Consider the following 23,651-nt stretch of genomic DNA (forward strand, 5'->3'; position numbering starts at 1 on the left):
CTAAGAAAGAAAAGGAAAATGTTCAGGAAATGGAGGGAAGAACAGAGCTCTAAAGAAGAGTACCTACAGGTTACTAGGCACTGTAGATCAATCATCAGAAAGGCCAAAGCTGAGAGTGAGCTAAGATTGGCCAGGGAAGCCCATTGTAACAAGAAAAGATTTTTCAGTTATGTGAGGAGCAAACGTAAAGTAAAGGAGGCAATAGGCCCACTGTTGGGTGCGGATGGACAAACTCTAATGAAAGATGCAGAGAAAGCAGAAAGGCTTAGTGCCTATTTTACATCTGTTTTTTCCCACAGGTCAAAGTGTTTAGGCACATCTAGAGATGGCCGTAGCCAAAGGATAGTGTCTGGGTGGCAGGTTAACATGGATAGAGAGGTTGTCGAGAGGCATTTAGCTGCACTGGATGAGTTCAAATCCCCTGGTCTGGATGAAATGCACCCGAGAGTACTCAAAGAACTTTCCAGAGAACTTGCACAGCCCTTGTCCATTATCTTCGGAACCTCTTTAAGGACTGGAGATGTCCCGGAGGACTGGAAAAGAGCAAATGTTATTCCGATCTTCAAAAAAGGGAGGAAGGATGACCCAGTAAAATACAGACCAGTGAGTCTGACCTCTGTTGTGGGGAAGATAATGGAGCAGATATTAAAGGGAGCGATCTGCAAACATCTGGAGGACAATTTGGTGATCCAAGGAAGTCAGCATGGATTTGTCTCCAACAGGTCCTGCCAGACCAACCTGGTTTCCTTTTTTGACCAAGTAACAGGTTTGCTGGATCGGGGAAATTCGGTTGATGTCATTTACTTGGATTTTAGTAAAGCTTTTGACAAGGTTCCCCATGATGTTCTGATGGATAAGTTGAAGGACTGCAATCTGGATTTTCAGATAGTTAGGTGGATAGGGAATTGGTTAGAGAACCGCACTCAAGGAGTTATTGTCAATGGTGTTTCATCAGACTGGAGAGAGGTGAGTAGCGGGGTACCTCAGGGCTCGGTGCTCGGCCCGGTACTTTTTAACATATTTATTAATGATCTAGATGAGGGGGTGGAGTATTCATCAAGTTTGCAGATGACACCAAATTGGGAGGACTGGCAAATACTCCGGAAGATAGAGACAGAGTTCAATGAGATCTGAACACAATGGAAAAATGGGCAAATGAGAACAAGATGCAATTTCATAAAGATAAGTGTAAAGTTTTGCATCTGGGTCAGAAAAATGAAAAGCATGCCTACTGGATGGGGGATACACTTCTAGGTAGCACTGTGTGTGAACGAGACCTTGGGGTACTTGTGGATTGTATACTAAACATGAGCAGGCAATGTGATGCAGCGGTAAAGAAGGCAAATGCCATTTTGGGCTGTATCAACAGGGGCATCAGATCAAAATCACAAGATGTCATAGTCCCATTGTATACGGCACTGGTCAGACCACACCTGGAGTACTGTGTGCAGTTCTGGAGGCCTCACTTCAAGAAGGACATAGATAAAATTGAAATGGTACAGAGGAGAGCGACGAAGATGATCTGGGGCCAAGGGACCAAGCCCTATGAAGATAGGTTGAGGGACTTGGGAATGTTCAGCCTGGAGAAAAGGAGGTTGAGAGGGGACATGATAGCCCTCTTTAAGTATTTGAAAGGTTGTCATTTGGAGGAGGGCAGGATGCTGTTTCTGCTGGCTGCAGAGGAGAAGACACGCAGTAATGGGTTTAAACTTCAAGTACAACGATATAGGCTAGATATCAGGAAAAAGTTTTTCACAGTCAGAGTAGTTCAGCAGTGGCTGCCTAAGGAGGTGGTGAGCTCCCCTTCACTGGAAGTCTTCAAGCAAAGGTTGGATACACACTTTTCTTGGATGCTTTAGGATGCTTAGGGCTAATCCTGCATTGAGCAGGGGGTTGGACTAGATGGCCTGTATGGCCCCTTCTATGATTCTATGATTCTAATAAGAGACTATCCCCAGCACCATCAATATTGAAATCGCCAATTGAGGCATATTTTGGGAAAGCTCAACAGAAAAGGCTGACTTATCTCCAGTACAAAGACTTAATATCAAAGACCGGCAAGTTCAAGGATATACAAACAATAAAGAAAGAAGGAGTAGAAATTCAATGGTTAGAGTACAACCAACTAATATCTAGATTTAAAGCAGAGTTTCAGCAACCGTTAAATCTAGAGGCTCCAATACCAGAGTTTGAAAACTTAGTAATCCAAGACAAACCACATTTACAGGGCCAAATATATAAATTGTTATTAAGGTATGAGACCGAAATGGAATGGGTTAAGCCATGTATGATCAAATGGATGCAAAATATTGAGACTAATGTGACAATGGAACAATGGGAGCTAGTATGGTCTAGAATACCAAAGTATACTAATAGTCAAAGAAAATTGGTATAAAATGTTTTACAGGTGGTATGTAACACCAAAAGTGATCGCTAAAATTGCCAAAAATTGTAACAACAAATGTTGGAAATGTGATGATAAAATAGGCTCTTTTTTCATATGTGGTGGAGATGTGAAAAAGTTTATAAGTTCTGGGCAAAAATACATACTATTATGCAGAAAATGTGGGGTCTTAGATTTCCTATGAAAGCTGAAGCTATGTTATTAAGTGTTCCTCCGCAGTGCCTCCCAACCCACACACAAAGTTTATTCTTCTATGCGACGACGGCAGCAAGACTAGAATTGGCCAAGAAATGGAAAACGCAAGAACTACCCTCGATAGAAGACTGGCTGAATAAATTAGCTGATTTTGCCAAGATGGCTAAACTGACACTGATAGTCAACGGAAGAACAGAAGAGGCCTTTCAAGAACAATGGGGCCCTTACCTGAACTATTTAAGAAAATAATACAAAAGGGGATTGAAATGGGGAACTAAATGTATTAAATGAAGAGCATAACCTTTCTTTTTTCTGTACTAACAATGTAGATTGCATGTATTTCATTATCTTTAATCCTGGAAAATAAAAATAAAAATCTTATAAAAAAAAAAAAAGGATAAGGAGAAGCTATTGTAATTTTCTCTTTTTTTTTGTACATCTTTAAGGCAAAGCCCTACTTTCTTTACCCTTCATTAGAGTATTGATACAGGGCCAAAACTCATACCGTTCTACAAGAAATGTTTAATATTAAGCATCTAACTTAAACCTAGAAATATCTGTCAGGATAGCTCTTAAATTGTATCAAGCAGTTAACGTGAGGTCTACCATCTCTCAAGTAGGTTGATTATTAACAACTTCTCTTTTGTATATATAAATAGGCCTTTTTTAAAAAATGTAGTGGAAATGTGGATGGCTCTTAGACTCTGTTTTGGGCAAAAGTTTATATCATTGTGTAGTTAATGTGGGGGTCATACATTTTCAAATGATTATTATATTTTATATTTTACGGTTCTTTGTATTAATAACTCATATTGCATACTATATTTCTATCTTTATGAAAAGAAAAAAAACTTGTATATTAAAAAAAAAGATTTGAGGAATAAAAAGAGTCATTTAGGAAATGGAAGGAAGGCCTTATTACCAAGGATGTGTATAAACAAATAATCAAGAATTGTAGGGGGAGTGTTAGAAAAGCTAAAGCTCAATATGAGCTTAGGCTAGCAAGAAATGCTAAACATAACAAAAAAGGCTTCTTAAGTTATATTTCAAGCAAGAAATAGAATAGAGACACCATAGGACCACTGCGAGGACAAGAAACTGAAATTATAACAGTAGATGATGAAGAGAGGGCTGAACTGCTTAACTCCTATTTCTCCTCCTCTTTGAGGGAAATAGTGATCAATGTGGCAAAAATGTAACACAACATGGGGGACGGGAATGGTGGCCTAGGATCACTGTTGGAGCAGTCCACATCTAGTTTCTTTAAGACCGTTTATGCACTGGAGGTTTCATGCTGGGTTACAGGTTGGAGTTTTAGTCATGGCAGGTGGCCCCACCTCTTCCTGCACTCACACAGTGGAGCATTTGGCCCAGTGCACCTCACCTGCCCCCTATTTGTGCTCCTGCACGAGAACTGGGGCAGTAAAGTGCCCAGTGCATAAATGGTCTAAATGAAACAAAGTCTTCTGGGCCAGATGAAATGCATCCAAGGGTACTAAAAGAACTTGCAGATGTCATCTTTGAACCTCTGTCCATTATTTTTGACACTTCTTGGAGAACAGGTGAGGTGCCAGACGATTGGGGGTGGGCAAATGTTGTCACCATATTCAAGAAAGGGAAAAAGGAAGATAATTATCAACCCGTCAGCTTGACATCTGTAGCTGGCAAAATTTTGGAACAAATAATCAAATACTTGGTCCTTGAGCAGCTGGAACTGAGAGCTGTGATTTCTAAGACTCAGTATGGGTTTCGCACAAACAAGTCATGTCAGACCAACCTTATCTCTATTTTTTGAGAAAGTGACTATCTTGATGGATCAGGGGAATGCCGTGGACATAGTTTATCTGGATTTCAGTAAAGATTTTTATAAGGTTCCACATGATATTCTTCTTCACAAGTTGGTAAAATGCAGTATGGATCCTAATTCTGACAGGTGGATCAATAAGTGGTTGACAAATCGTACCCAGAGGGTACTTTTTAATGGTTCAGCATCTTCTTGGAAAAGAGTGACAAGTGGAATACCCCAAGGATCTGTCCTGGGGCCTGTGTTGTTCAACATATTTATAAACGATTTGGATTAGGGATTAGAGGGGATACTTATTAAATTTGCAGATGACACTAAACTGGGAGGGGCAGCAAACACAACTGAGGACAGCAACAGAATACAGGATGATCTTGATAGGCTCGAGAAGTGGGCTAAAATTGAATAAAATGAAGTTCAATAGGGACAAATGTAAAGTTCTGCACTTAGGTAGGAAAAACCAAATACACCAATATAAGATGGGGGAGACTTGTCTTGGCAGTAGCATGTGCGAAAAGGATCTAGGAGTCTTAGTAGGCTCCTAGATCCTTTTCGCACATGCAGTGTGACTCAGTGGCTAAAAAAGCAAATGGGATTTTGGGCTGTATCAAATGGAGTATCGTGTCCAGATCACGGGAGGTGATGGTACCGCTTTACTCTGCTTTGGTTCGGCCTCTCTTGGAGTACTGTGTTCAGTTTTGGGCACCCCAGTTGAAGAGGGATGTTGACAAACTGGAATGTGTCTAGAAGAGGGCAACAAAGATGGTGAGGGGTTTGGAGACCAAGACATATGAAGAAAGGTTGGGGGAGCTTGGTCTGTTTAGCCTAGAGAGGAGACGACTGAGAGGGGATCTGATAACCATCTTCAAGTATTTAAAAGGGTGCCATATGGAGGATGGAGCAGAATTGTTCTCTCTTGCCCCAAAGAGACAGACCAGAATGAATGGGGTGAGATTAATTCAAAAGAAATTCCATCTAAACATCCGGAAGAAGTTCCTGACAGAGTGGTTTCTCAGTGGAACAGGCTTCCTCGGGAGGTGGTGGGTTCCCCATCTTTGGAAATTTTTAAACAGAGACTAGATTACCTTCACAGAATCAGCCTCTCCATCAGATGGCTAAGGGGTGGCAGGTTACAGTAGATGAGCGATTGGGATGTGAGTGTCCTGCGTAGTGCAGGGGTTGGACTAGATGACCCATGAGGTCCCTTCCAACTCTATGATTCTAGTAGGAAAATGGATGCTTTGGAATTATGGTGTTGGAGACGAATGCTGCAAATACCATGGACAGCCAAAGTTACCTACAAGAGGAGCAAGGAGCAAACCTATGTCATTAGAAGGCAAGTTATTAGGGCTAAAGCTCACTTACTTTGGACACATCATGCAATCAAACTTGTTAGAAAAATCATTAATGCTCGGCACGGTCAGCAGGAAAAGGAAACGTGGTCGCCAAAGGATCCGCTGGCTCAACACGATCAAAGCCGATACAGGGATGACCATGAACCCACTAAAAGAAGCGGTCATTGACAGAAATGTATGGCGAAAACTTTCCTATAGAATCGGCAAGGGTCGGATACGAATGAACGGATAACATCATGTGCTATCTTTTTAATATATAATATTTGTTGGGTTTTGTGCCACTTGGAATTAGAGACTCTTGTTCAAAATGTATTAGTTTAATAGCAGACTTTTTGTAAACTACGGTATGTCATCACATTAAAAGGAATTTTCTACATTTGGTGGGTTCGTATTATGTAATGTTCTATGGATATTTACATATATACTACTCATGTTTAGGTGTCACCACTGCTTTTTTGCATTCTCACACAGTTTTCCTTTGCTTTGTGTTCTTCTAGTATCCCGTTCCATAAGATTAAAGGGACTACTGAAAAAGCACAGTGAACAGGCAGCTGTTGCTTGTACCCTTGTGGGAGCTGGAACGTTTTCATCTCCTGTGACACTCCGCCCCGCCCCCATGCTTTTACCCCCCAATTCAGGAGTCTGCATTGCCCAGAGGATGCAAGCACACTCCCTTGCCCTGATGCAGTCATGCACCTTCAGAAGCAAAATGTAGGTAAGGATGCCCACTGAAGCGCATGCCATCTGTGAAATGCGAATATACATCACCAGCCACATTCTGATCTGCCTCTCTACAGGCCAGAGATGGAGCTGGGCCAGTGATGTCATTTGCCAGTGCAGAAACGGGGCTTACTAGGTTGGGCACCAGAGAAAAACGCCCCTCTTTCCCCTCCCAAGTAGCGAGCAAAGGGAAGTGGAATACATACATTAAGCAGCACAGCATGGGCCTTTCTTGTGTCCCTGGGTGGGGCAACTTTTGCAATGAAAACAAACCAGGGAAACACTCTTTGTAATGTTACAGAGGAAGTGTATGGCTTTTGTATGTCAAGAAGTCACATTTTCCAAGCCAAGGAAGTAAAGAATAAGCCAATTACCTCTGCTTGTGCTTTGGAGTCCCCGCCCTTGGCCCTTTCAAGCAGTTCCTCAAAGAGCACTTCTGGTTCCTCCTTCATGGCTTCTGCAAAACAACAAAAGCAATACACCAATCAAAAAGGCGTGTGCTTTATAAACAGTTCAGTACCTGAAGAGCTTTGTGCCCAGCACCACTGACCACCACTTTGGTTCATCCAACTCCATGGATCTGGCCGCACAAACAGCCAAGTGAGTTGCCAAGGGCCTGGAATGTTCTGCAATGCTCATTGCCAACAAGCTGCTCTGGAGCTATCTAGCTTATTCTTACTGAAGCAACCCACAGAACAAAGTCTGAATCCAGAGTGGCATCTTTAAGACCAGCAAAGCTTAAGTTTGGGTCTAAGAGTGCATGCTGCAAGCTTATAGCCGGAATTAAACTTGGTTGGTGTTAAAGGTGCCCCAGGACTCAAACTTTGTTCTTGTGCTTCAGACTGGTGTGGCCTCTCACAAGAAAAGGCTACTCGTAACTTTGCTGTTTCCCAGGTACACTGTCACTGCAGGATACTACTGCCAATTGAAAGAAGTCTTGTTTGACTAGGAAAAAGGGGAGCTTTGAGATTCCACGTTAACTTACCAGCCATTTGTTCTCCCAGCTGCATCTCCTCTCTTTCCACTTACATGAGTCAAGGATTCTTCGCTCCTTGTAACTGTTTACTTTGAAAGGCAGTTTCAACACAGCATGAGCTGTGACTCATACCAATGAACAGGCAGTATTCAAAACAATGCAGACTTCAAAAGGTCACCTTCTAAGCTCTTGGGAGCAGATAAACAAGAAGCAGTATTTGCTCACAGCCTTTGAATGAAATGTCTTCTTGCTTCTTAATGGAGATTGTGGCACCTCTGAAAAACCCACCTGACAGGCTCGCCAATCAGGTCTTCTGGAGATGTACTTACTTATCCATTGCATAAGTACTTACATTGCATTGTACTTACCTATCCATTGCGTATCCATTGCATAAGCAAATTAGATTTTTCAAGGTTAAAGTCAGCACAGCTGTGGCAAAGTCCTGGAGAAAACTCTAATGAACAGCTGCTTTTATTAACTTACTTTTCCAACAAGTTGGTCAGAGCCACTGTGGCAATCATCCTTAAAAGTCCCACCTCTCTTCCAGGGCTCTGAACAAGTCCTTGGAGTTAAGGCTTCATGCAAATCCAAAGGATTGTCAGTCAATTAGAGCCCCCTCAGAATTCACCTGACAGGGAGGGGCTGAGCCAGCTGAAGCAAGGAGGGAAGAGACCCCCCCCCTTTGGGGCTGGTGGAGATGGTGGCTCTTAGCTAGACCTTTATTGGGATTTGATGGTCAGCTCAGGGAAGAAAGCTTACTTCAGGTGGTACAAATAAACATCCTGTTCAGGCCCATCAAACCTCTCTGGTGTGCCAGCAGGGGCTCATGGGAATTGTAGTCCATGGACATCTGGAGGACCACAGGTTGACTACCCCTGCTCTAGGAGAGAAAGCCTGGAACCTGCCAAGGACCCACCTGGCCAGAGGAAAGAGGGGTTACTATCCTGATTTGAGAGCCAGCTATCCCTTCTCTATCTATCTAACTTATCCATATTTACACTCATTTTATTTTCTGTTCAGCAACCCTTTGCTGTTCATCTCCCTCTGTGTCCTGCTTGTCTAGCCAAAAATCTAATCAGCAGCAGGGGTCTCTGTTGACCTGAGACAGAAGTACAGCCTTGGTCCACCACGTTTCCAAACAAGAGACCTTTGGGGAAAGGACAGCTCTTCATGCTGCCACTCTGAATTTTAGAGTGTGAGACCTCTCTTTTATTGGATACTGGCCAGCTGGGGCATAAGGAATCTCTAGGAGAGGCGGGGGGGGGGGGGGAGAGAGGGCTGAACACTCCCTGGTCACAAAGGCAGCTGCCACAGATCCCTCCTCCCACCCCCTGCAACCAACTGCACTTTGTCCAGCTCCTTGTGCTTTATCCTGGCTTTGCTGATAAGTAAATGTAGAAATTCCATCCTCTTCTCACCTGAAGCAGAATCTGGCTATGAAATACTACTTTACACAGAGAGTTTTTAAAATGTGGAATTTACTGCCAGAGGGTGTAGCGATGGCCACAGGGGAAAACAGCTTTCAAATGGGGATAGATTCATAGACGATAAATCTATAAGTGGCCATGGTGACTGAAGGGAACTTCCACATTCAAAGGCATTAAGCCTCTGAATTCCACACCCAGGAGGAAACATCAGGGGAAGGCCTTGGCCTCTATGCCCTGTTGTTGGCCCTCCAGATAAACTGGTTGGCCCGTGTGTGAGGCAGGACCCCGAAGGTTGAGCTACAAGGATAATTTTAAATTGAAAATATTTACTATAATAAAGTGCACAAGTTAAAAATAAAAAATATCAATAATTCACAATTGTTTAATGTACATATAATTTTACAGCTACATATGGAACTGAGACCAAATGTATTTTGACCCAAAGGGTCTTCTTCAGTGGTCAAGTTATACACTAATACATAAATGTTTTGGGCTTGCTGGGTGGTAAAGAAAGTATGTATTGTCCTGCACAGTGTGGTGGCTTTTGGAGTTATATTTTAAACTGGGACTATGTAGACCACTGGTCAGATCCCACAGGGCTCTTCTGATGTTCTTATCAGGGTAAGGTCTGAGCCTTTATGCCCTGCTGTTGACCCTCTAGGATCATAGAATCATAGAATAATAGAGTTGGAAGGGACCTCATGGGTCATCCAGTCCAACCCCCTGCACTATGCAGGACACTCACATCCCAATCGCTCATCTACTGTAACCTGCCACCCCTTTGCCTTCACAGAATCAGCCTCTCCGTCCGATGGCTATCTAGCCTCTGTCTAAAAATTTCCAAAGATGGAGAACCCACGACCTCCCAAGGAAGCCTGTTCCACTGAGAAACTGATCTGTCAGGAACTTCTTCAGAATGTTGAAATGGAATTTCTTTTGAATTAATTTCATCCCATTTGTTCTGGTCTGTCCCTCTGGGGCAAGAGAGAGCAATTCTGCTCCATCCTCCATATGGCACCCTTTTAAATACTTGAAGATGGTTATCAGATCTCCTCTCAGTTGTCTCCTCTCTAGGCTAAACAGACCAAGCTCCCCCAACCTTTCTTCATATGTCTTGGTCTCCAAACCCCTCACCATCTTCATAGCCCTCCTCTGGACACGTTCCCATTTGGCAACATCCCTTTTCAACCGGGGTGCCCAAAACTGAACACAGTACTCCAAAAGAGGCCGAACCAAAGCAGAGTAAAGCGGTATCATCACCTCCCGTGATCTGGACACAATACTCCATTTGATACAGCCCAAAATCCCATTTGCCTTTTTAGCCACTGAGTCACACTGCTGACTCATGTTCAATGTATGGTCTACTAAGACTCCTAGACCCTTTTCGCACATGCTACTGTCAAGACAAGTCACCTCCATCTTATATTGGTGTATTTGGTTTTTCCTAACAAAGTGCAGAACTTTACATTTGTCCCTATTGAACTTCATTTTATTCAGTTTAGCCCACTTCTCGAGCCTATCAAGATCATCCTGTATTCTCTTGCTGTCTTCAGTTGTGCTTGCTACCCCTCCCAGTTTAGTATCATCTAGTGCAGGGGTCATCAACCCCCGTTCCGCGGCCCGGTGCCAGGCCGCAAAGGCCATGGTACTGGGCCGCCGGCAGCCGCGCCTGCCTCCCCCCGCCCGCAGCGAGAAGGAAGGGAAGAGGCAGGTGCAGCCGCTGGCATGCCAGTGACGCAAGCGCAAAAACGCGCATGCGTGGCAACTGCACATGCGCGTTTTCGCAGCACCCGGGCCGTCGGCTCTCCCCTCACCCCGGAGGCAGTCCCTGACCTGAGAAAGGTTGGGGAACGCTAATCTAGTGGAATCGGTTGGCACATATGCGAGACAGGAGGCTGGACTAGATGACCCTTTGGTCTGATCCAGCAGGGCTCTTTTTAGGTCCTTATATGCTCAGTGGATAAGCACAGTGGCTTATCCTTCGACTTTCTTTTCCTGCCAAACCAGCCCAACTCTGGGTGGCCAATAGTTTGTCTCCACTGAAGTAATGACTTGATAATTCTTTTGGCAAAAGTCACCTTCTACCGCATCACTTTTTTGCATACCGCTCATTTAACTTGCTAGTGCAAGCGTATCTAATGTGGTACTATACTGGTCTACCACTGAGAGTGAAAATGGCCACCTGGCCGTTGGACACCTGATCCTCCGGGGTGCTGCTACAGCATCTTGTCTCCTTCCAGAGGGCCGACTCAGAAGGGTCACTGACTCCACATTTCTGTGCCCAGAACTGTCACAGAGTATTTTAATTCTTCCTCTGGAAAAGAATGGTGAGGTCTACCTCTGGTGAAGAATACAAGCGAATTCATCACTAACGTAGTTAAATAAACCTTCTTCAGTGATCTCTGCTTTCTTCATGCTCAATACAAAACTTCACCCACAACAGAAACCCAAAGCCTTTATATTTTTGTGAGTGGAAGGCTTATAGCCCAAAACCAGCCAATTCCCCCAAATTCATCAGCATGGGCCCCTTCTGTTTCAAGGAAGAGCCTGTCACATGTCCCCTTAGATGGCGCAGCCCCTCCCACTACTTTTCTTTGTGCCCAAAGAGCTTTCCAGGAAGCAGGAGAGGACACTGAACAGTGGGGCTTATTTCAAGTTGTCCTCAATCAATTGAAAAGGGTTTCCATGGCTGCCACAGCTGTGGCAGCTACTGCTTGCTCAAGACTACTAAACTCCCAGGATCTCTTTGGCCTGTGTCCAGTGGCACAGACACAATTTTCAGACCATGAACTTTTGGGACTCAAGGCTTCCTGCCTCACAGATTTTACTTTTGAAAGCTTGTTGACCTCTTAAGGGGCTCCTGGACCCAAATCTGTTTACTGCAGGCCAACAGAGCTGCCCCCTGAGATAATCTTTTGCCAGCAAGGGATTCCAACCCCCCCATCCCCCTCCCCTTCAGGCTTGACCAAGCTTTTTTTGCCAAGCACAGAAGGACCTCAGTTCTGGTCTGGGAGTTGGGGGGGGGGGCGCTGCGCTGCTCCAAGATGGGAGATGAGCATTTGAACATTGAAGCCCACTACCTCCATCTCAAAGGACAGATTAATACTAATCCTGACAACTCAACAACTGGAGTCTGAATATATGTTCAGTGCATTTACCATGTGGTTCTTTTGCAAAGCCAAGATTATTTATTTATATTTATACTAGTAATCAAGCCCGCTGTATGATTAATACAGCGGGCGCTAGGCACTTACATTGTTGGGCAGCGAGGCCTTCCCCGGGCGGCGGGCTTTCGGCGGCGGGGCGTGGGCCGGGCGACGGTATTTCCTCCTCGACGTCCGACGGGCTGGGCCGGGCGATGGGGTTGCGGCGGCGGCGGCCTGACGCGGCGAGAGGCGCAAAGCGCCTCTCACCGCGTCAGGCCGCCGGGCAGGGAGCCCCCGGCAGCGGCGCTCCGCGCGACTGCCGGGGGCTCCCTCGGGCTTTTTGGCCCTTGCCTGACACCAGTCAGCTGAGGAAAGTTTCTATCATTTCCCCTGCTTTTATTTTTTACACCTGTAAAAGTTCATGTCCTTTAAATATTATGTTGTCCTTCTGTCTTACTAACCTTTCTGGATCTTCAGTCCTTTTCTTTGGACTATTTCATTCCTTGCCAACCTGTATTTATGCTTTGATGCCCAGAATAAGCTTTCTACCAAAAGCATCCCATGAAACCCTCCTTAAGTGCTTACATTGTTTTTCTGAGACAGTATTTAAAATGCTATTTCTTATTATTTTACTCAGATCAGAACTAAACTCAAACACAGTTGTCAAAAGTGAGAGCTGTACATCTTGCTCCTTTCGGTAATGCCTAGCAGAGATTACCCCATTCCACATGTTCCACCCTTCCCACCAGCAACAACCCAGGATATGAGATGGGTTAGCTGCACTGAAAGGGGTGAAGAACCAGAGAATGCAACTCACTTGCGGAGAGAGGCCTGTACATTTCTCATTGGGTCTATAATGCCCCTTTGAATTCACAAGACTCTCTGCTCTCTAAGCCAAGAACTAGTAATATGAGGAGGTCTGGTTTACTGAAACTGAATGTTTGCTATCCCAGAATCTATTTTTAGGCTTCCAGGAAAGAGTCTTGTGCAGACGATAAATATCAACTCAGCTGCATCAGCCCCACCAGCATTTTATTTGTGGCGCTGGGTGGGATAAAGCAGAAATGCAACAATTCATCTTTCTACTGGGTGTTTATGCAAAAGACTTAATTTGAGATGCACTGACTTCAATCTGCAAGACCTGAGCAAGACTGTCAATTATAAGATGTTTTGGGGATCATTAATTCAGAGTCACCATAAGCAACATGTTCCAACAGTGCCCAGGGATTTGTGGAAAGAGTTGTCCACAACAGAAAAGGCTTAAGTGATAAGACCACACTAGATATGACTTATAGACAGGTTCCATAGTTACTTTGAGGAGGTAACATTCCTAAGTATTTTGGGTTCTGATTTGACTTGGATATTCAAGAGGCGATGGAGGCAGGGTAGGATTTCAGCCTCCTCCCTGAATCATTTTCCTGAGAAGAAATGGCTAACGGGCATGGTGTGCATGTGTGTGTGTGTTAGGTGCAGGGCAGATTGGGAAATTTCAGGAAAAGTGCAGAGGTGAAATCGGAACCCACCCTCCTCCCCAGGCCAAGCTTCTGAGCCAAATTTGGCCCTGGAGTATTTGGGATATTCATTCCCCCATGCAAGTCTGTCTACAAGTCAGAGGTCACGCCTAGTTCGGTTCTGAAGGGGTAGGTATGAACTACACCAGACTGTTCCCGAATGTTTGTTTCTAAGAGTCAACCTGCTAACCATGTTCCAGATTCAGACCATCTGCTGTCCTTTTAAGAGCATTGAACATTCATAGAATCATAGATCTGGAAAGGACCTCTAGGGTCATCTAGTCCAATCACCTGCCTTCCCACAGTGACCCCAATTTTATGCCCAAGTGATTCCGCCCACCACCAAAAAAAAAAAAATCTCCAGAATCCAGTATGGCCTGGAGGAAATTAACCTACCATCCCACAGTGGCGATCATCAATTCCCTGGTATGCAAGGAAGGGCCACAAGAGACAAACACTGGCACATCCCTTCCTGCCCACCCACTCACCATCTGCCCAAGTTCATAAAATCAGCATTCCTGTCAGATGACATCTAGCCTCTGCTTTAAAACTTCCAAAGAAGGAGAACTCACCACCTCCTGAGGAAGCCTGTTCCCCTGAGGAACCGCTCTGTCAGGAACTTCTGGATATTTAGCTGAAAATTCTTTTGAATTAATTTCAACCCACTGGTTCTGGTCCAATCCTTTGGGGCAGCACAAAACAACTCTACTACATCTTCTATATGGCAGCCCCTCAAGTATTTGAAGATGGTTATCATATCACCTCTCAGTCGTCTCCTCTCGAGGCTAAACAGACCAAGCTCCCTCAACCTTTCCTCATATGACTTGGTCTCCAAACTCCTCACCATCTTTGTAGCCCTCCTCTGGACAGGCTATAGTTTCTCTATATCTTTCTTCAGCTGTGGTGCCGAAAACTGAACACAGGACTCCAAGTGAGGTCTTGCCAGAGCGGAGTAAATTGGTAACATCACCTTGCATGATCTGGACACCCAACTTCTTTTAATACACCCCAAAATCCCATTTGCCTTTTTAGCTAACAAGTCATGCTGCTGATTCATGTTCAGTGTCTGGTCTACTAATACCCCCAGATCCTTTTCACATACACTACTGCCAAGACATGTCTCACCCACTATAGTGATGCATTTGACTTTTCCTACTTAAATGCAGAACTTTGTATTTTTCGCTATAATGAGAGCCAGTTTGGTGTAGTGGTTAGGAGTGTGGACTTCTAATCTGGCATGCCAGGTTCAATTCTTCACTCCCCCACATGCAGCCAGCTGGGTGACCTTGGGCTCGCCACGGCACTGATAAAACTGTTCTGACCAAGCAGTGATATCAGGGCTCTCTCAGCCTCACCCACCCCACAGGGTGTCTGTTGTGGGGAGAGGAAGGGAAGGCGACTGTAAGCCACTTTGAGCCTCCTTCGGGTAGAGAAAAGCGGCATAGAAGAACCAACTCCTCCTCCTCTCCCTCTATTTTTCTAGTGAGTTCAGCTGGACAACAGATGCACGGGCATTTGCAATGTGCATTAATTTATCAGTAGATCATTAAAAAGATTTACATAGGAAAAGCCCCATTTGGAACCACAAAATATTTTTCTCAAGAATTCTCATAGCTGTCAGCTCTATCATTGCCTAGGATATGATGTGACTTGACTGACAAGGATAATTTATAAGCTTTGCTCAGGGAGAATATCTTCTCCTGCCTCAAATATAATTTTCAAGAGCTGCACTTGGCATCTCTTCAGGGAAGCAGCTCCTCGCCAGGATCATTCCTTGCCAAAACCATGCAGACAGAAAAGCTGAAGGGGGACTCCATCAACACACACTACCAGCACCAACCGTTCCTCCTGATTTTGGCTGTGGTCCGAACATTTTGCTGAGCTACTTGCAGTCCCTCCTCGTTTTAGGGCCAAGGGCTGGCACCCACTTCTGGGTACTGCCCACAAAGCTCAGGCTTTGCAGTAGAGGGAAAATATACCTAAGTTTTAAAGGCCTTCATGAGCACCTAGCCAAAAGGCCTGTGTCCCCTCCCCCAACCATTTCTTGTCATTGAAGTGCTTAAATGGTTCCAGTCTCCAAACCATTTCATGACATCTTGCACCTGCAGAGTTGAGTAATATATGGCCTTTCTAGAGACATGCCTGCCAACAGCAGGCATGTCTATGAAACTAATGTCTGTCTGCTGGAGAAAGAAAAGGGAAGAGATATTAAAACAGCAAAGAATGTCTTTCCCGGGGCATTTGCTGCCGGTGCATCAAGCCTCCTGTTTCCAAGCCCTGCCTCCGTCCGGGAGGTTTTCTGCCTTTCTCTGGGCCAGGCAGCCAAAGGCTTCTTCCGCAAGGCAGAGGTGACATTTCCAAGCCAAGCACGCGTCTGGCGCAAAGGGGGTGAGGCCCAGCGAGAGAGCCTCTGCCTCCCCCTGCCCGCTGCCCGGCCCCCGCGGGACCCCTGTGCGCTCCGCAGCTTGCCTCGAGAGGGGCCTGGCGGGGGCCGCGCACTTCTCCTCGGGATGCCCACGGGGCCTGGCCGAGGAGCCCTTCCCGCCGCGGGAGAGCCGGCGCCCCCCCTCCCCCCTCCCCCCTCCCCCCTCCCGCGGGGCGGTTCCTCACCTGGGCTCCGGCGGGCGTCGGCGTTCAGCTGGGCCCTGCCGAGGGGGGGGGGCGGGGGGCAGCTCGCGGCCGAGGCCATGTCGGAGGAGGAAGGAACAGGGGGCGGGGCGAGGGGCGGGGCGGAGACGCCGCTGCCCCCTGGCGGCCGCAGCAGGCCCGGCGCCACACGCCCCCCCCTGCCTGCCTGCCCCTCGTGCTGCGGGCGGCGGGCTCGGAGGAGGCTCCGCCCGGGAAGTGCGGGGGGGCGGGGCCAGACGCAGCCCGCTCGGAGCCCTGCCCTGCCCTGCCCTGCCGCGTTCACAAAACAAGCGGAGCGGAATGCAAAGCAGCAGCTGCCCAGCCGAACAGCACCTGCGGCGAGCGCCCTCTGGTGGCGAGGAGCCACCGACCCCTTGGGAGCGCCGGAAGCGTCTTGGCGCTGCCAGCGGAGCCCAGGAAAGGCTTCACCGCCTGCGCGGCGCGCGAGGACCAGACGGCGGCCGGGAAGCCCCGCCCTTCCCACTCCTGCCCCAGACCGGGCCAGAACGAGCGATTGCTCACGAAGAAGCGGAAGGAAACCAGGAGGCTGACAAGTCAGTTATTCTGTGCTCAATAAGTCTCTCAAAAGTTTATTCCAGAGTAACCAGAACGGGGTCTTAGATGTTCAAACCCGTTTTCCCAATATTTCTTCACTTATATATATTCTGAAATACATGTATATATTCACATTAACACTTTTGCCCATACAAACATGTTATTCATAAGCTTATACAATTCAATGAAACTTGTTTCAAAACAGACCTCACTCTGGAGAAGGCTTAATACAAATTAGATTATAAGGTATCACATATGCATGTGCTCCAATGTTATGGGGCTGTATTTCCTAACGTTGTTGTTATGTGCGAAGTCGTGTCCGACCCATCGCGACCCCATGGACAATGATCCTCCAGGCCTTCCTGTCCTCCACCATTCCCCGGAGTCCATTTAAGTTTGCACCGACTGCTTCAGTGACTCCATCCAGCCACCTCATTCTCTCTCGTCCCCTTTTGCCCTCAATCGCTCCCAGCATTAGGCTCTTCTCCAGGGAGTCCTTCCTTCTCATGAGGTGGCCAAAATATTTGAGTTTCATCTTCAGGATCTGGCCTTCTAAAGAGCAGTCAGGGCTGATCTCCTCTAGGACTGACCGGTTTGTTCGCCTTGCAGTCCAAGGGACTCGCAAGAGTCTTCTCCAGCACCAGACTTCAAAAGCCTCAATTCTTTGACGCTCAGCCTTCCTTATGGTCCAACTTTCGCAGCCATACATTGCAACTGGGAAGACCATAGCCTTGACTAAACGCACTTTTGTTGGCAGGGTGATGTCTCTGCTTTTTAGGATGCTGTCTAGATTTGCCATAGCTTTCCTCCCCAGGAGCAAGAGTCTTTTAGTTTCTTTGCTGCAGTGCCCATCTGGAGCCCAGGAAAATAAAATCTGTCACTACCTCCATTTCTTCCCCATCTATTTGCCATGAATTGAGAGGGCCGGATGCCATGATCTTTGTTTTCTTGAGGTTGAGTTTCAAGCCAACTTTTGCACTCTCCTCCTTCACCCGCATCAACAGGCTCTTTAGTTCCTCTTCACTTTCTGCCATTAGAGTGGTATCATCTGCATATCTGAGGTTGTTGATATTTCTCCCTGCAATCTTGATCCCAATTTGTGACTCCTCTAATCCCGCCTTTCTCATGATGTGCTCTGCATACAAGTTAAATAGGCAAGGCGACAGTATACAGCCTTGCCGAACTCCTTTCTCAATTTTGAACCAGTTAGTGATTCCATGTTCAGTTCTCACTGTTGCTTCTTGACCTGCATATAAATTTCTCAAGTGACAAATAAGATGCTCTGATATTCCCATCTCTTTAAGAACTTGCCACAATTTGTTGTGCTCCACACAAGCTTTAGCATAGTCAATGAAGCAGAAGTAGACGTTCTTCTGGTACTCCCTAGCTTTCTCCATGATCCAGCGTATGTTGGCAATTTGATCTCTAGTTCCTCTGCCTCTTCGAAATCCTGCCTGTACTTCTGGAAGTTCTCGGTCCACATATTGCTGGAGCCTAGCTTGTAGGATTTAGAGCATAACTTTGATAGCATGAGTAATTAGTGCAATGGTGCAGTAGTTTGAACATTCTTTGGCATTGCCCTTCTTTGGGATTGGAATGTAAACTGACCTTTTCCAATCCTGTGGCCATTGTTGAGTTTTCCAAATTTGCTGGCATATTGAGTGTAGCGCTTTTACTGCATCGTCCTTTAAGATTTTGAATAGTTCAACTGGAATGCTGTCACTACCACTGGCTTTATTGTTGCTCAGACTTCCTAAGGCCCATTTGACTTCACATTCCAGGATGTCTGGCTCCAGGTCAGTAACTACCCCATTGTGGTCATCAGGGATGTTAAGCTCGCTCTTGTATAGTTCTTCTGTATAATTTTGCCACCTTTGTTTAATCTCTTCTGCTTCTGTGAGGTCCCTACCATTTTGGTCCCTTATCATACCCATCTTTGCATGAAACGTTCTCTTCATATCTCCAATTTTCTTGAAAAGATCTCTGGTCCTCCCCATTCTATTGTTTTCTTCTATTTGTTTGCACTGTTCATTTAAGAAGGCATTCTTATCTCTTCTAGCTTTTCTCTGGAATTCTGCATTCAATTGGGTGTATCTTTCTCTTTCTCCCCTGCCTTTCACTTCCCTTCTCTCCTTAGCTATTTGTAAAGCTTCCTCAGACAGCCATTTTGATTTCTTGCATTTCTTTTTCTTTGGGATGGTTTTAGTTGCTACCTCTTGTACAATGTTGCGAACCTCCGTCCATAGTTCTTCAGGCACTCTGTCTATCAGATCTAATTCCTTAAATCTATTTGTCACCTCTACTGTGTATTCGTTGGGGATATGATTTAGTTCATACCTGAGTGGCCTAGTGCTTTTCCCTACTTTCTTCAATTTAAGCCTAAATTTTGCAGCAAGAAGCTCATGATCTGAACCACAATCAGCTCCTGGTCTTGTTTTTATTGACTGGATAGAACTTTTCCATCTTTGGCTGCAGAGCACATAGTCAATCTGATTTCTGTGTTGACCGTCTGGTGATGTCCATGTGTAGAGTCGTCTCTTGGGTTGTTGGAAAAGAGTGTTTGCTATGACCATTGTATTCTCTTGACAAAATTCTACCAGCCTGTGCCCTGCTTCATTTTGTACTCCAAGGCCAAACTTGCCTGTTATCCCGGTTATCTTTTGGCTTCCTACTTTAGCATTCCAATCCCCCATGATGATAAGCACATCATTTTTTGGTGTTGCTTCTAGAAGGTGTTGTAGGGCTTCATAGAACTGATCAACTTCATCCTCTTCAGAGGCTGTGGTTGGGGCGTAGACCTGGATCACTGTGATGTTGAATGGTTTACCTTGGATTCGAACTGAGATCATTCTGTCATTTTGGGGATTGTATCCCAAGACTGCTTTTCCTACTCTCTTATTGATTATGAAGGCTACTCCATATCTTCTGCGAGATTCTTGTCCACAGTAGTATACCTGATGGTCATCTGAATTAAATTCACCCATTCCTGTCCATTTTAGTTCACTGATTCCTAAAATGTCGATGTTCAGTCTTGTCATTTCTTGTTTAACCACGTGCAGCTTGCCTTGATTCATGGATCTGACGTTCCAGGTTCCTATGGAATAAAAATCTTTACAGCATCGGACTGTCTTTTCGCCACCAGTTACTTCCACAACTGAGCGTCCTTTCGGCTTTGGCCCAGCCGCTTCATTCATTCTGGCGCTACTCGTACTAGCCGTCTGCTCATCCCCAGTAGCATATTGGACACCTTCCGACCTGAGGGGCTCATCTTCTGGCGTCATATCGTTATGCCTATTGGAACTGTCCATAGAGTTTTCATGGCAAAGATACTGGAGTGGTTTGCCATTTCCTTCTCCAGTGGATCACCTTTTGTCAGAGCTCTCAGCTATGACCTGTCCGTCTTGGGTGGCCCTGCACGGCATAGCTCATATCTTCACTGAACTACGCAAGCCCCCTTGCCACGACAAGGCAGTGATCCTTGAAGGGGGATTTCCTAACATACCCACTAAAATAAGGTGACCAGATTTTAACATTGGTAAAGCGGGACACCATTGAACGGGGGGGAGGGGGTGCCTTGATTAAAAAATTGGTGTATATGGAGCAACAAAAAGTTTCATAGAATGCATAGAATGCAAAAATAGTATTGTAATATATATTTTTTTAATTTCAACATAGGTACAATTTGACAGGTCCCCCCAGATGTCCCTCTAAAAGTCACCTTACACTAAAATCTGGTCACCTTACACTAAAAGAACGCTAAACTTTAAAGATGCGTAGTTCCCCCACAAGGTGTAACTAATATCCTTAATTAAAGGGCAACACATACAGACAATGAGGGTTTTTAAAGGTTTTTTTAAGTTCATAAGAAACAACTTAGATCCCAATTGGAATTTAAGCCCTTAGATTAGATTGTATAAAGATGAAAAAAGTAATAAAATCCTCGTTGTTGCATACTTGTGAGGAAATATATGTTTCTGAGCATGAGAGTTCACCTGACAGTTCTTGGGTAAAAATAAATGGAGCAGGAAATAATACTGGTATTATGGTGGGGGTCTGCTATACACCACCAGTCCAGGTGGAGGACTTGGATGAGATGCTCCTAGATCAGATTACAACATTCTTAGAGAGATGGGATCTAGCAGTCATGGAAGATTTCACTTATCCAAATATCTGTTGGAAGAATAGCTCTGCTAAAAATGAAAAGTCCAATAAATTCTTGACTTGTCTTGTTGACAACCATTTCTCAGAAAGTGGAAAAACTGGTTGATGAGGTTAAAGTTGTTGGTACGCTTAGTAGTACTAGTGACCATGTGATTTTGGCCTTTACGATCTTGGAGAAAAGAAAAGCTGTACGTAGTCACACATATAGGCTGGAATTCAGGAGAGCAAATTTTAACAAACCTAAAATTATGTTGGGTAGAATCCCATGGTCAGAAAAAATCAAGGAGATGGAAGTCCAAGAAGGTTGCAAGTTTTTCAAAAGTGAAATACTGAAGGTACAATCGCTGACAATTCCTTTGAGAAGGAAAACTGGGAGGAGCCTAAAGAAACCAGTATGGCTCCATAAACAGCTTACAAAAGAATTCATTGATAAAAAAGACTCATTTAGGAAATGGAAGGAGGCCCATATAACCAAGGAGGAATAACCAATAACCAATGCTTGTAGGGAGAGTGTTAGAAAAGCTAAAGCTCAGTATGAGCTTAGACTAGCAAGATATGCTAAAACTAACAAGAAAGGGTTCTCTATTTATATTCAAAGTTAGACAAAGAATAGGGACATGGTAGGACCTCCAGACTGGACTTCTGCAACTTGCTCTATGCAGGCCTACCCTTATCTTTGATCCGGAAACTACAACTGGTGAAGAACACCGCGGGCAGGATTCTCACTGAGACATCATGGAGATCTCATATCCGGCCGGTACTCCAAGAACTCGGCTGGCTCCCAGTTCAATTCTGGATTAAGCTTAAGGTTGTGGTAATCACCTTAAAGGCTGTACATGGTCTGGGCCCAGTGTATCTGGGAGACCACCTCCCTGCCTATACCCCCAGAAGAGCGCTACACTCTGACACTTCCAACAGGCTGTGGATCCTTGGCCCTAAAGAGGCACATTGGGCCTCAACAAAGGCCAGGGCTTCCACAATTACGCAGGGCCTGCAAAAGGGAGCTTTTCCACCAGGCGTTTGGTGGGGCCGACTGACCTATAACATCTACAGGTCCCCCTCCCCCCCCAGACTGAGAGATCGAACCTGCTGAGAGAGTGTCAAAGTTATTGTTGAAATGCTGTTCTAACTGTTCCAGTTGGTGTTGTTATTGTTATACTATTATATTAATTTTGATAGTGTTCTATGTAAATGTTCCAAAATGTTTTATGTGAACTGCCCAGAGCCGTAGGGAAGGGCGGTATAAAAATCTAAATAAATAAATAATAAATTGCGTGGACAAGAAAGTGACATTGTAACAAGTGATGAAGAGAGGGTTGAATTGCTCAATTCCTACTTCTTCTCAGTCTTCTCTTCTGAGGGGAATCGTACAAAATCATTTCACATGATGAGGGATGGGAGCTGTGGCCTAGGATCACTGTTGGGCTAGTCCATAAACACTTAGTTTCCTTAAGTGAAACCAAGTCTTCTCAGCCAGATTAATTGCATATAAGGGTACTAAAAGAACTCACAGATGTACTTTCTGAGCCTCTGTTCATTATTTTTGACATTTTTTTGAGAACAAGAAGACTGGAGGCAGGTAAATGTTGTCCCCATCTTCAAGCAAAGGAAAAAGGAGGATCCGGATAACTACCGACCCGTCAGCTTGACGTCAATAATTGGAACAAATCAGCAGAACGGATGGCTGTAATTACTAAGAGTCAGCATTGCTTTCTGAAGAACAAGTCATGTCAGACTAACCTTATCTCCTTTTTGAGAAAGTGACTACCTTGCTAGATCAGGAGAATACTGTGGACATGGTTTATCTTGATTTCGGTAAGGCTTTTGATAAGGTTCCCCATGATATTCTTATTGGTAAGTTTGTAAAATGTGGTATGGATCTTATTACTGTTAGGTGAATCAAGAACTGTTTGACAGATTGCACCCAAAAGGTACTTCTAAATGGTTCATCATCTTCTTGGAGACGAATGACGAGTAGAGTACCACTTTGCCAATGAGGGCCAATCTGTTCTAATTCTCTTCAGTCTTGCCTGTCAAGGGAAGAGGAATGCGTCGGGAGAGGAAGATAATGGAGGTGAATCAGTGGCTGCGTAGTTGGTGTTGGCAGGAGAGATTTGGTTTCTGGGACCATGGGATAGGCTTTCTTGAGGAAGGCCTACTAGCACCTGATGGACTGCACTTATCGAAGCTGGGGAAGAATGTGTTTGGCAGGAACCTGTGGAGATTCAGCAGGAGAGCTTAAAACTGAAGCCACAAGGGGAAGGAGACGATCAACATAGGGAGTGTAAGGAAGGAGACCGATCGGGGGCAGTCCAACCAGGAAGACCAGCTCATAGGGAAGCAAAAGTAAAAGGATTCAGATGCCTTTATACTAACGTCCGAAGGATGGGCAATAAGAAGGAAGAGCTGGAACTTCTCATGTTGATGGAAAGGTATGATCTAGTAGGCATCACAGAAACTTGGTGGAATGATTCTCATGACTGGAATGTAATGGTGGATGGATATGAAGTGTTCAGAAAAAACAGAATAGGATCTTGTCATCATGTTGTTATTGTTATGTGCGAAGTCGTGTCCGACCCATCGCGACCCCATGGACAATGATCCTCCAGGCCTTCCTGTCCTCTACCATTCCCCGGAGTCCATTTAAGTTTGCCATCATGGGTGACTTCAATTTCCCAGATGTGTGCTGGGAAACAAACTCTGCGAAGCGTCCTCAGTCATGCAAGTTTCTGACCTGCCTGGCTGACAATTTCATTTATCAAATGGTAAATG

General features: G+C 45.2%; 1 protein-coding gene across 3 annotated transcripts in view; it reads right to left on the reverse strand.

Moving 5' to 3' along the window:
• Positions 1–16,632, reverse strand: part of WFS1 (wolframin ER transmembrane glycoprotein) — a 41,589-nt gene extending 24,957 nt beyond the window's left edge. Inside the window, exons 1-3 of one of the 3 annotated variants that reach the window (XM_077301706.1) lie at positions 16,146–16,165; positions 6,850–6,932; positions 5,486–5,697 (exon numbers count right to left, since the gene is read on the reverse strand). Coding sequence is in view for 2 of the 3 variants with exons in the window: in XM_077301704.1 (XP_077157819.1) it covers positions 6,850–6,932; positions 16,146–16,224 (162 nt within the window). In the remaining variant the exon portion in view is untranslated. Of the gene's footprint in view, positions 1–5,485; positions 5,698–6,849; positions 6,933–7,460; positions 12,260–16,145 lie in introns of those variants that run through there. The other 2 variants (XM_077301704.1, XM_077301705.1) reach the window with 2 other exon arrangements.
• Between the last annotated feature and the right edge of the window lie 7,019 nt (positions 16,633–23,651).

Source organism: Paroedura picta, chromosome 10 (assembly GCF_049243985.1).
Source record: "Paroedura picta isolate Pp20150507F chromosome 10, Ppicta_v3.0, whole genome shotgun sequence".
Classification (NCBI taxonomy): Eukaryota; Metazoa; Chordata; class Lepidosauria; order Squamata; family Gekkonidae; genus Paroedura; species Paroedura picta.